At 39.5% G+C, this 14,292-nt stretch overlaps 1 protein-coding gene across 1 annotated transcript in view; it reads right to left on the bottom strand.

The window, feature by feature from the left end:
- Nucleotides 1–14,292, bottom strand: part of Col24a1 (collagen type XXIV alpha 1 chain) — a 293,451-nt gene that overhangs the window by 118,693 nt on the left and 160,466 nt on the right. Inside the window, exons 33-36 of the mRNA XM_059266384.1 lie at nt 9,365–9,418; nt 1,875–1,928; nt 1,452–1,505; nt 162–215 (exon numbers count right to left, since the gene is read on the bottom strand). Coding sequence (XP_059122367.1) covers nt 162–215; nt 1,452–1,505; nt 1,875–1,928; nt 9,365–9,418 — 216 coding nt within the window. The remainder of the gene's footprint in view (nt 1–161; nt 216–1,451; nt 1,506–1,874; nt 1,929–9,364; nt 9,419–14,292) is intronic.

Raw genomic sequence — 14,292 nt, 5'->3', positions numbered from 1 at the left:
ATGCCTGGGGGGTTGATCTCCAGAACTGAATAAAACCTATAATACCAGAACTTGGGAGGTAGTGGCAGGAGGACCCAAAGTTTGAGTCATCCTCAGGATATATTGTGAATTTGAGACTAGCCTAGGACACATGAGACATTGTCTCAATATATAAAGTTTACCTTCAATCCATCTTTTCCTTGGAGACCTTCTTCTCCGGGAGCTCCTGGTTCACCCTGTTTTATTTTGTAGCAGAAAAAGTAAGATTAAGTTCTTGGCTATCTCATTGATCTTATTTTACATTTTGTCCCCAGAAGGTGTAGGAAGTAGTTGGTTTATAGTCGTCCATTTCTACTTCAACCTTATCTCTGAAGAAGACCTGACAGTGTAATAAGCATGATTTGACTTGCCTGGAAGAGCTCTGGAGGTACCTAAGATAGTCAGGGCTGTAAATTCAGATACAATGTGCCTCTAGAATACTAATACATTTTAGATAATTGCAGGTAACATATATATCTGGAGTCTGGAAATTAATATAGCTAGAACGTGCTTCTGACATCAAGGAATGTAAACACTGTCATCACATGAAATACAGCTCCTTGATATAATGAACATGTTACATGGGTAATATAACAAACTTCAGCCATGATCATTATACCAGACTTTCAGTTTCTGTATTTTCTCCCTTCAGAGAGACAAAGATTATGGCCAAGGCATATCAATAAGCTGCCTTTTAGATACGAAACTTGTGAAAATGCAGACTATAGCTTATGAAGCTGCTAAGGCAGTGTTGTTGTCTTTATAACTAAGTTAAAGTGAATTAATTAGTGCTAATTAATAGTACAACATCACTCCCATTAATGACCCCTGCCCTGTATTAAGCTGATCCCTACTACTCACCCCCACAAAAGGAAAATGCAAATCAACAAACCGGGTACAAAAATAAATCTCCCTACTTTATCTGTTAGTGAACAAAGATTTTTAAAAATTGTCTTTAACATTGTTATTTTGAAAAAAAAAATCTTACCATGGCTTAAAGCCTGTCTATATTTTCATAACTTTTCCAAGATGTCAAATTACAACTACTCATAAAAATTTCCTTGCATCTCATTAGGCTCTGGGGTGGTTTTAAAACACACATTGCATTTCAATCTTTCATCTGTCTGTTAGGTTAAAAAAATGTCCTGATGTGTTGATCAATGATTTGTGAATTTCTTCTTCATGCAACGCTAAGCAATAACCACATGACCACACATTTTTGGAAGGCTCTTCAGAGCACACCTGGTTTTGAGAAAAATCACCTAACTTAGAGTGCAAATAGGGTTTAGTGTGTAGTTTCTACATTCATGAAACATTTTGTGGTGCATTTGAAAGGCTTATTACTCTACTTTTTGATGTGTCTAGGGCAGTTAAATTTTGAGTCTCCCCAAAGAAGTGGCTCAGTACATTGTTTGTTTATTGTAGGTACTCACACGTGACCCAGACTCCCCAGCTGCTCCAGGGCTGCCAGTAGGTCCAACATCTCCCTGAAGAGACAAAGGGCAGAAGAAGCTTTTTTTTTTTTCCACTCAAGTTGCTCTCCTAACCACAGAGTACAAATTATAAGGGATATCATCCAAAGTACTTCTGTTCTGATGCCCTCCATCTGCCTTCAAGATGGTTTTGTCACTGGGTATGGTGCCGAACTCCTTTAGTCCTAGTACTCGGGAGGAAGATGGTGGATCTCTGTGAGTTTGAGGCCAGCCTGCTCTACATAGTGAGTTCCAGGACAGCCAGGACAACACAGTGAGACCCTGACTCAACCTTGCCCCCTCTAAAAAAATGGTGTTTGTCAAACTGGGGCCAGTGTGGGTGTTATGTTAGAGATGTCCCTCTCTTACACTTTGCGTGGTTACCTTAGCACCTGGTTCACCTTGCAGGCCAGATTCTCCCTCAGTGCCTGGAAGTCCCTGAAAGAGGATGATTTGACATGTTACAAAGGCTGTACAAACCCCATAAGAAAATGGTTTGCTTTTCAGCTCAAAGGTAAGAGTCTGTGTGCCGGAGAGGGTTTTGGCTACCTCCACACACACACCTCAACACTTCAGACAGGATTTTTTTCTGGGATTCTTTAACAATTCAAATGTCAAAAAGAGCTTCACTTGAAACCAAGACAATGAAGAAATTTCTCCCCCAATCTTTCACCTTTGAGACCTTAGAGGATATGAGATGATCTATTTCCTATAGCTTCGAGTTATCTATTCCCAGATTCAAAGATGTTTCCTTGCTTTTTGAGCATCACATCCCTTCCCCTTGTGCCTATTGAAACCTGCTTCCTTGAGATCAATTAATTTTTTCATTTTTAAAAAATAAAATATACTGTATGAATTAATGATAAAGTTGTCACACTGAAAAGGAGATGTATATACTGAATTATTTTTCCAGTCTTCTTTCTTGGTGAGTCTAGCTTTGTTGGGCGACCTTTTGATTATTTTGACCTTGAAAATATACACTGTCTTGCAATCTTTGGTTCTTTCATGGTCTGAAGCTTCAACAGCTGCTGTTGTGTGATTTGTGCCTCCCAGGGGTATCAGCCGTGTTTTTTCATCCTTGTGTCCCCCAGTCTTCTTCTTTATTCATGCTACCCTTCCATCCTTTTGTAGTCCGTTGAGAGTATTGTATATATGTGATCATATTCATCCCATCTCTCCCAATGCTTTCCCTATTCACCACCCCCAAACACACACCTACACATTTTTAAAGAAAGAATCCTCCAAGACCAATTAGTTCTGCCCAAATGTTCTTAGATGATCAGTCTTTTATTGGAGAGTGGTTTACTTACTGAGGGCAATAATCTTGGAGAAAACTGTCTCTCCTCCCTGAAGCTAACAATGGCCGACAGCTCTTTAGCTTAGAGTGGAACTGTGTGCCTTCTCCCTGCCCCACTTTTCTACTCTTCTCTATTTCTTTTCAGAAATTCTTCAATATTTCTGATGCACAGATTGGACTCTTTTTATAATTATTAGAAATTAAGATTTTGTTCTCATTATTAAATAGTATTTTTGAAGAGAGGAGGTTTAGTTGTTCTTTTTTATAAGGCCCTTGCAATCCACATTTACTATTTTTTCAAAGTAAAATAAAATAAAAAATATACACACAATAGAAGAGATGGGCAGACAATGAAAAGCCCATTTCCACCGCTTAGAGAAAATTAGGTTTTTGGTTGTTGTTTTTTTTTTTTTTTTTTTGGTTCCTTGGTGTCTATGCTCATGACCGAGAATGAGGAGGCAGAGTGCCTATGTTTGGATCTGAGATTGACATTACTCCTTGCGAGTGCTCTTTCCTAATTGCAAGCCTTAGTTTCTCCATCTGTAAAATGGGGGGAATAACTGGATCTACCTCATGAAACTGTGCAAATCCGTGGAAGCCACAGAATATGTAAATGCTGCTAGCCACATAAGCACGCTTCAGTGTTCAAGTGTTATCAAAGTCAGAGTCCTCCTTGGTCTGCCTCAGAGCGAGGCACATCTCATCTTTTACTTGCCAGGGGGCATCTCTCCCACCACCTCCAACCACTGTTCAAACCACTGTTTTCCTTAGACCACTAGTCACACTTCACATCCTTATTACAACAGAATCTTATCTACTCTCTTAAACATTCAAGCTGTGAGGTTTGGCACTCTGTGTTTTCTTCAGGTTTGGGATGTGCACAGTACTGGCCATAACATCATCTCTAGGTCAGATCTAAGCCAGCCCTGCTGTGCTGTGGGACGGTCTGTATGTCAAATGTGTTGCTGATTGGTCAATTAATAAATCACTGATTGGCCAGTGCCCAGGCAGGAAGTATAGGCGGGACTAACAGAGAGAAGAATTGAGAGAACAGGAAGCTGGGTGAGAGAGACACTGCCAGCCACCACCATGACAAGCCGCATGTGAAGGTGCCGGTAAGCCACAAGCCATGTGGCAAGGTATAGATTTATGGAAATGGATTAATTTAAGCTGTAAGAACAGTTAGCAAGAAGCCTGCCATGGCCATACAGTTTGTAACCAATATAAGTCTCTGTGTTTACTTGGTCGGGTCTGAGCGGCTGTGGGACTGGTGGGTGACAGAGATTTGTCCTGACTGTGGGCCAGGCAGGAAAACTCTAGCTACACTGCCGTTTGTATGCTTTAGCTTTGGGTGGACAAGCAGATTGTGACCTTTGCTCCCTCACAGCTGTCTTCCCGACTCAGGACAAAGTACTGACACATCTGTCACGTAACCTAGAAATGTCAGAACGATTTCCCTTTCTGCTTTGCTTTTCAAAGTCCACATCTGAAGAAGCTGTGGAATTTAGGTGACAAGTGTCTGTGTGTGACCATCCATCACTTCAGTTCGCCAGCCTCCTTCGCTCCTTCTACCCTCCTCCCCTCCCTCTCTCCCTCCCTCCTCTCCTCCCTTCCTCCCTCTCTCCCTTCCCCCTTTCTCCCTCCCCCTTTCTCTCTTCCTTGCTTTCTTTCAGACAGGGTCTCACACCACAGCTCAAGCATTCCTGGAGCTCACTGGTTCTCAGGCTGCACCACTGTGACATTTCAATAACCTTTTAATACTTAGATCTGTCCTTACTTATATTTGCTGAAAAACATTTCTCATTCAGCTGCTAAGGTTATTTTTCCAAAATATGGTTCTGATTTCACCTCTGTCTTGTTTATATAATGACTTATAATAGCCCAAGGTAAAATGTTCAAGCTCTTTAATGGAGTCAGGAGACTTTTCATGGTTTTTCTCTAATCAGTCACTATTCCCTTTTGACAGTAAGCATCAAATATTCCACACAGCTCCACAGTCTAAGGTTCTCCCTAGTACCACCTGCCTTCCTGGGATTCTTTCATCTGTATTGCCCTTTCTCTTATCACTAAAGCTCCGTTTTTATTCTTTCAATCTCTCTTTTTTCTTTAAATGATTTTTAAAATTATTATTATTTTTTTTTACATCCTGACTGCAGTTTCCCCTCCCCCCCTCTCCTCCCATCCACCCCTCCTCTGTTTCTATTCAGAAAAGGCAGGCCTCCCATGGATATCAACCAAACACATCATATCAAGTTACAGTAAGGCTGGACACCTCCCCTTGTATTAAGGCTGGACAAGGCAACCCAGTATAAGGAATAGGGTCCTAGAGGCCAGCAAAAGAGTCAGAGACAGCCCCCACTCCCATTGTTAGGAGTCCCACAAAAGGACCAAACTACACAACTCTCACATATATGCAGAGAGCCTAGGTCAGTCTCATGCAGACTCCCTGGTTGTCAGTTCAGTCTCTGTGAGCCCCTATGAGCCCAGGTTAGTTGATTCTGTGAGTTTTCTTGCGCTGTCCTTGACCCCTCTGGATCCTATAATCCTTCATCCCCCTCTTCCAAAAGATTCCCTGAGTTCTGCCTAATGTTTGGTTGTAGGTTTTCATCAGTTACTGAATGAAGCCTCTGTGATGACAATTGGGTTAAATACCAATCAATGAGTATAGCAGAATATCATTAGGAATAATTTCACTGACTTTTGTTTTTGCTAGTTGTGTTTGGTTCTATCCTAGGTCTCTGGGCTCTCCAGCCTCTGGGTCCTGGTGCTGCAGGCAGTGTCGGGTAGATTCACTCTCGTGGCATGGGTCTCAGGCTGGACCAGTCATTGGTTGTTGGCTACTCCCACAATTTCTGCACCACCTTTATCCCAGCACATCTTGTAGGCAGGACAAATTGTAGGTCCAAGGTTATGTGGCTGGGTTGATGTCCCAATCCCTCCACTGGAAGTCTTGCCTGGTTACAGGACATGGCTAGTTCAGGCTACATATTCCCTACTGCTAGGAGTCTTAGCTGAGGTCACCCTTGTAGATTCCTGGGAGTTTCTATTGCACTAGAAACATACCCTGAAATTCCCCCTTTTTAGTCATCTCTTCTAGTACTCTTCCCCTTTAATCCCCCTCCTGTTCCCATCACCACCCACCCCAAGTCTACCCTCGAAATCTGTTCTATTTCCCCTTCCCAGGGAGATCCAAGGGTTCCCCTTGATTCCTCCTTGTTACTTACCTTCTATGGTTCTGTAGTTTATAGCATGGTTATCTTTTACTTTACAGATAATATCCACTTATAAGTGAATATATACCATACTTGTCTTTCTGAGTTTGGGTTACCTCACTCAGGATGATATTTTCTAGTTCCATTCATTTGCCTGCAAATTTCATGATGTCATTGTTATTTAACACCTGAGTAATACTCCATTGTATACATGTACCATGTTTTCTTTATCCATTCTTAGGTTGAGGGACATCTGAGTTGTTTCTAGGTTCTGGCTATTTTAAATACAGCTGCTATGAACATAGGTGAGCAAGTGTCCTTGTGTTATGATGGAGCATCCTTTCGGTATATGCCCAAGAGTGATATAATTGGGTCTCGAGGTAGATCAATTCCCAATTTTCTGAGAAATCACCATATTGATTTCCAAAGTGGCTGTACAAGTCTGCACTCCTACCAGCAATGAAGGAGTGTTCCCCTTGTTCCACATCCTCTCGAGCATGAGCTGTCACTTGTGTTTTTGATCATGGCCATTCTGACAGGTGTAAGGAATCTCAGAGTCATTTTGATTTGCATTCCCCTGATGGCTAAGGATGTTGAACATTTCTTTAAATGTTTCTCTGCCATTTGAAATTCTTCTCTTAAGAATTCTCTGTTTAGATCTGTACCTAATATTTTAACTGGATTATTTAGTTCTTTGGTGTCTAGTTTCCCCGAGTTCTTTATATATTTTTTAAATTAGCTCTCTGTCAGATGTGGGGTTGGTGAAGATCTTTTCCCATTCTGTAGGCTGTCATTTTGTCCTGTTGTGATTTCCTTTGCCTTACAGGAGCTTATCAGTTTCATGAGGTCCCATTTTTTAATTGTCAGTCTTAGTGCCTATGCTATTGGTGTTCTGTTCAGAAAGTTGTCTCCTGTGTTAATGTGTTCAAGACTATTCCCCACTTTCTCTTCTATCAAGTTCAGTGTCTTTGGTTTTATGTTGAGGTATTTGATCCAGTTGAACTTGAGTTTTGTCCAGGGTAATAGATATGGATGAATTTATTTGCATTCTTCTACATGCCAACATCCAGTTAGACCAGCACCATTTGCTGAAGATACTTTTGTTTTTCCATTGTATAATTTTGGTTTCTATGTCAAAAATCAGGCATCCATAGGTGTGTGGATTTACAATTCCAATGATAAATCTGTCTGTTTTATGCCAATATTATGCAGTTTTTATTACCATAGCTCTGTAGTACAGCTTGAAATCAGGGATAGTGATGGCTCTGAAGTTTTTTTATTGTACAGGATTGTTTTAGCTATCCTTGTTTTTTTTTGTTTTTTTTCATATGAAGTTGAGTATTGTTCTTTCTAGATATGTTAAGAATTGTGTTGGGATTTTGATAGGGATTGAATCTGTAGGTTGCTTTTGATAAGACAGTAATTTTTACTATGTTAATCTTACCAATCCATGTGAATGGGAGATCTTTTCATCTTCTGCTGTCTTGTCCAATTTCTTTCTTCAAAGACTTGAAGTTCTTGTCATACAGATCTTTCACTTGCTTAGTTAGAGTTATACCAAGATATTTTACATTATTTAAGGCTATTGTGAAGAGCTCTGTTTCCCTGGTTTCTTTTTCCACCAGTTCATCATTTGTATATAGAAGGGCTACTGACTTTTCTGAGTTAATCTTGTATTCAGCCACTTTGCTGAAGGTGTTTATCAGCTGTGGGAGTTCTCTATCATATCGTCTGCAAATAAAGATACTTTGACTTCCTCCCTTCCATTTTGTATCCCCTTGATCTCCTTTAGTTGTCTTGTTGCTCTAACTAGAACTTCAAATACTATATTGACAAGATATGGAATGAGTGGACAGCTTTGATCCTGATTTAGTGAAATTGCTTTGAGTTTCTCTTCATTTAATTTGATGTTGGCTATTGGCATGCTGTATATTACCTTTATTATGTTTAGGTTATGTCCCTTGTATGCTTATCTCTCCAAGTCAATCTCACTTTTTTATATTCTTGTTTTTCTCCTCCCCCAGGTAGGGGTAAAGCAGCAATTTCTTTGCTCCCTTATTTCACTGCCAATATTTGTATTACTGACCCTAACCCATTGCAATATAATGATTGTTGATGTTGACTATACTCTGAATAGATTATTAGCTTGTAAAGGAATCAGTGACCTTAAATGCATTCTTACATCTCCAGATAAGTGTACAGTAAGAGGCATGGCATAGTCAAGGAAGGGGAACTAGGTTTCCAAGCCTAGCAGCAGAATAAAATTTTATAAAGAATAGAACAGGTGTGCAGAAGTAGACCATATAGAACATTATTGTGTTAAAAATTGGTTAATTTTGGTGTGTTTTTTTATTTGCAGGTTTTTTATAATAAAATTTATAGAAAAAATTTAAAAAGGAAATGGATGTTTATTGTAAAGGTTATTCAACTCTTAAAGAATCTCAAGAATGATGTAATAAAGACAAACTGGAGATGAGTAGCTGAGGGTCTGAGGGAGTTGGAGGAGCCACGGCATGAAGGTGGCAGAATTGCTTTTGCAGTAGACCTGAAGAGGGAAGGATAGCTATAAGGCAGCAAGGGCTTATTTAAAGGGAAAAGATAAGGAGAGGGTGAAGTAGGAGCAGCTTAGGGTGACTACGGGATCTTTCAGTGAGATGCTCATGAAAACTGAAGATTAGGAAAGTGATGGGCTTCATGTATAGAAAAAGAATAACAGTGCACAGATTTTGCATCTGAGATGTTAGTGGACTACCTAGGTGAATACATAAAGTGCCACTAGGACATCAATAAGTGGTGTAAAAAGAGAGGCATGAGTTACAGCTTTCATGGTGACATTGGTACTCAGTTGGCAAAACCAAGGAAGTGGAGGGGCAGTTTCATATGAGTCTGAGAAAGGCTAATGAGAAGATAAAGTGAGGAAGAGAGGAAGAGCATTTTCCCAGATGCCAGGGAAGTGGGGTAATCTATAGCTTTACTACCAGAGTAAGAAACAGAAATGAAATGATTGGATTTCATAATTATAATAAATGTAGCTTGTTATTTCAAATGATATAGTAAATAGGGTGACTTCCAAACTCCCCATTCTCTAAAAGATGTTGCCTCTTAGAATGAAGAGCTGTCAAGTCAATTCTCATCAGTGAAGGGAAATCTTCATTCACTTTTTGTTCTTAGAGGAGAATTTTGTATGTATGAAATTGTCTCTGCACATTGATTATTTCTGCCATTTATAGTTTTAGGTTTTGTTTTCTATTTATAAAAGAAAATGCCATAAAATTATTCTTCATCACATATACTTAATATATTTAATTCACTTTATTTTGTAAAACGTGTTGAACCAAAGATTAGAATGAATCACAAAATGTTACCTCCACACCCATCTCTCCAGGAAGTCCAGCATTACCAGGTAGTCCTTGTGGTCCCTATATTCAAATAAATTGAAGATATGAGAATCAAAGTTTACTTTTTAAATAAACAGTGCATCTCAGTTTCATTTTAATGAATAGCATCTGACTTGACATATTACTTTACTCTCTATATAAATAAAATTATAACTTTAGTTGATTCATCTGTATTGTTTTGTGAATTATGGTAAACTAAGCTTGTACTCAAAATAAAAATAGAGTAAGGGGTACTATTACATTTTACTCCCTAATTCACTCATTCATTCAACAAACATTATCAAATACCCAATTAATATTGAATGTTGTGCTCCCATAGTTATCTTTAACTGTAGGTATGTCTACGGGAGGCTGTCTTGATTTTTAATTGACACGTCTATTGTGGGCGGCACTGTTCCCTAGGCAGGTGATCCAAGGCTTTACAAGAATTCGAGCTGAGCAAAATGGAGTCAGTAAACAGCATTTCTCCATGGTTTCTGCTTCCAGGTCCTGCCCTGACTTCCCTCAACGCTAGACTGCATCCTATGAAACTAGAACATGTGTTAAGGGCTTTCACAATGTACCTTATTTATATGCATGACAGTCACATATCTGCTTAATAACCCTGGAAAATATTTGACAAATAAAAATATTTTAAATGAAAAAGTATGTGATTTCCCCCCTGCCCCCGTCTCTACAGTCTTGCCTTTTCCAGAATGCCATAGCATACAGCTTTCCAGTTGGTTTCTTTCATTCAGCAGCATGCCCTGTGGTTTGCCTAGGAATATTTTAACTTGCTGTCTCATTTCCCCTCCTCGTTCTCCCCCTCCTCCTCCACCTCCTCCACCTCTCCCATTGCCAAATAAATGACTATAAGGAAATATATTAATTTCTCTGATTTTAAGGTTTTCCCCCAATACATATCCTTCATGGGAGGCAGAGCCAGGCGGATCTCTGTGAGTTCGAGGCCAGCCTGGGCTACCAAGTGAGTCCCAGGAAAGGCGCAAAGCTACACAGAGAAACCCTGTCTTGAAAAACAAAAAACAAAAACAAAACATATCCTTCACAAAGCTTAGGGATTTTTCCTTTATTCTAAGTTTTCTGAGAGTCTATATTTTATTTTCTATCATGAGTGGGAATGAGAATTTGTCAAATAATTTTCCTGGATGTATTTATAACACTATTTTCTTCTTCAAACTATTAAGGTGATGGATTATATAGTTTTTTTGAATGTTAAACTTCCCTTGTGTACCTGGAATAAATCCTCTCTTGGTCATGATGTATAATACATGGTGTTAGATTTGATCTAACATTGTGCTGAGGACTCTATACTTACGTTCCTGAGTGACACTGGTCTGTTCTTTTCTTTTCCTGTAACACATGTGTCTGTTGGTCCTGGGATAATTCTGGCCTCTTGAAAGGACCCAGGAAGAAGTCATCCTTGCTTCCAGCTCCTGACTCAGGCTATAGAGAATTCCCATAATTTGTTTGCTAAATGATTATTAGACGTTATCAAGATCACCCAGGGCTAGTGCTTTCTGTTTGGGAAAGTTATTGGTTATTTATTTAAGTGGTTAACCAACATAGACTTATTCAAATGATCGGTTTTAAGTGAGTTTTGTTAAAATAGTCTTTTAAGTAGCTGGTTAACTATATCTAAGTTACAGAGTTTGTGGACATATGAGCTGTTCTTCCTTTTAAATCAGTAGTGATGGCCTCTCTCTTGTATCTGACATCAGTGATTTGTGTTTTCTTACTATTCTCTTGATTATTCTGCCAGTGGATTGAGGATTTTTTTTCTCTTTTTTCATCAGAACAAGTGTTTGGGTTAATTGATTTTTAAATTAGTTTTTGGCTTTTATTTTTATTATTTATTATGCTTTCTCTATATTCAATTTTCTTATTTCTAATTGGAAGCTTAGACTATGTATTTGAAATGCTTTGTCTTTCTAATATTCTTTATAATTTTTTAAAAAATGATTCATTTATTTTTTATGCGCACTGGTGCTTTGCCTGCGTGTACATACGTGTGAGGGTGTCAGATCCCCTGGAACAGGGGATACAGACAGTTAAGAGCTGCCATGTGGGCACTGGAAATTGAACTCAGGCCCTCTGGAAGAACAGCCAGTGTTCTTAACTGCTGAGCCATCTCTCTAGTCCCTCTAGTATTTCTTTTAAAATGTATGTTACAAATTTCCTTCTAATCCACAAATTTTTAGGCTGTATTTTCACTTTAAGTTAGCTAAGATACTTGAAAATTTTTCTTCTGAGTTTTATTTTATCAGTATTGTTGTGCGTGTGTGTGTGTGTGTGTGTGTGTGTGTGTGTGTGTGTGTGTGTGTTTGTGGAGATGTGTGTACCACAGTGAGCTTGTAGAGGGTAGAGAACGATTAGAAGAAGTTGGTTCTCTCCTTGCACTGTGGGTTCCAGGGACTGAACTAAGTAAGGACATCAGGCTTGCCCCACTTTACCTGCTGAGCCTTGTTGCTGGCATGGGATTTCATTTTTTAACACTGTATTATTTAGAAGTATGCTTTTTTAAATATCAGGAAATTTTGAGATTTTTCAGCATGTTTCTATTTTCATTTTTAACTTAATTCTTTTATGGTCTGTGAGCAGATATCATATTATGTTTATGTTTATCATATTATGTTTATGTTTATCATATTATCTTTAAAATTTGTTAAGATGCATATTTTAGACCACAATTTGATCTATATTGTGGAATGTTTTATATGAACTTCCAAAGAATGTGTGTTATGTTGTTGAATGAAGGTTTGGTTTTTCTCTTGGTATCTGTAGAAATTTACTTTATTTATACAAAATATCCCAATTCCTGGATGTTTGCATTAAATTTACAATAGACCTTGTCCCTACACTCAACTTGCCACCATAGAATTAAGCAATGGCTGAAGAGAACAAGAGAGGACCTAAACAATCAAATGAAATCAAAGGTGGACAGGCACGAAGCTCTTCTGAAGGGTTTTGGGTTTGTGGGTCATGTGGTTTTTGTCTCAACTATTCAACATTTCTGTCCCAGCTTGAAAGCAGTCACACATAGTGTGGCTGTTTTAGAAGCACCTGACGAATAAAACAGTGACTGGACTGCCAGCTTCATTTCTCTTGGCCCCGCCCCACCTTTTCTTCATTCTTATTCTTTTCTACCACATTTGAAATTTTTAATATTTAACTTCAGCCTTACATCCACTATAAAAACAGTTAGAGGGGGCCATTGTTTGTAATAACTAAGACTTCTCATTCAGCCCCAACAGAACAGAATGCAAACGCCAGAGAGCTGCAGTACTGAACCAAAGGGAGGTACAGTCTGGCCTTCTAAGAACTCAGGGAGGAATGCAGATTTCCAAATCAGCCCGTTTCAGTCAGCACAACATCGATGCCCCTCCAGCTGCAGTCCCTACCAAAAGGTCACTTGGCAATGACTGGGTGTCATGTCTTTCCTGTGACTGTCTGCCTCACCTTACTCTACGATGACAGTGACTTAGAAGCTCTCAGGCCTCTGATTTCTTCAGCCCATTCTGTCTATAAAACTCTTACGCTCAGTTCTTGGAACAGTTTCTATTCTGTAGAATAAAACGTTCCCCTCTGTTGAATAAGCAACACCAACTGAGACTAAGCTCAAGTCTCATTATGCTTATTTATTTATTTTATATTTATTTACTTATTGTGTATGTATGTGTGTGTGTTGGGGGGAGAGGGTCACTAGCCATATAGCACAGATGGAAGTCAGAGGCAGCATACAGGACTAATTTCGCTCTCTCTCCTTCCATCATGTGTGTCCCAGGGATTGGACTCAGGTGACCAGGCTTAGCAGCAAGCACCTTAGCCACTGAGTCATCTTGCTGGTCCCACTATGTCTACTCTCCTCACGCAATGGTACTTATGTCTCCAAACAATGGTGTCTTTGTGTGAGTGCATGCCTGCATGTATGTATGTGAGCCACATGCATGTCTGGTGCTTTTGGAGGCTGGAAGAGACCATAGGATCCCCCAGAGTTGGAGTTACAGGCGGTTGTGGGCCACCACATGGTTTCTGGGAAACAAACTTGGGTCCTCTTCAAGAGCAGTAAGTGCTCTTAACTTCTGAGCCGTCTTTTCAGCCCCGACTCTCATATTTATAACTTTAGTGCATTCCTCTGATCTGAATCCAACAGCCAACGTATCATTTCTCAAAGGCCTCTCAGATTCACCACTCAATTTGTGATCTTCAGTTCTCCAGCCCAGTATTTCACTGTTTTCTTGCTTCAACAAATGATATTTAATGCAAGGAGCCAGACACTCAGGGATAATACTTCAAAACAGGCTCAGTATCTCCTACTGCTTTTAGCATCTTTGGAATCCTTCCCCTCTCTCTACTTCTTTCTTGCCTGCTTATCATAGACTTTTGGCTGCATCTTATCTGGATCTTGGCTCTTGACTCCTTCTACTACATGGTTTGATAATACTTGTGAGACAATAATCTGATCATTGTTCCTTCCCCTGCTGCCGTCCATTTATCCTTACAATAACTACAAATCCCTTGGAATAGGGCCCGTAGGGCTGTGTGTGTGGTCAGCATGTCCCTTTCTGTTCTTGTGTTGGACCTGCTTCCTGTCCAACTGCCACAGCCATGTTGTCTGTCCTCTCGTTCTGGAACAAAATTTCCTCATCTTGGCTCAAATAAGTATTACTCTTCTCTCATATCACATGGCTCTGCTCAAGGAAGCTTTCTTGAGGCCTCTACATTATGACAGCTTATTTATCATAGACCCTCTAGATCTGAACTCCTCCATAGTTAGTCTTCTTTATCCACTCTGCCCCCCCATGGACTCAATGAGTACAGAAAGAAGACAATCTTTACAAATGTCTACAGTGAACCTGTACAGACTTTTTATTCACGATGCTCCTTAAACAATATCA

This window comes from Peromyscus eremicus, chromosome 6 (genome assembly GCF_949786415.1).
Source record: "Peromyscus eremicus chromosome 6, PerEre_H2_v1, whole genome shotgun sequence".
NCBI lineage: Eukaryota > Metazoa > Chordata > Mammalia > Rodentia > Cricetidae > Peromyscus > Peromyscus eremicus.
Note: the sequence above shows the minus strand (reverse complement) of the source record. Positions and strands in the feature narration are given on the sequence as shown.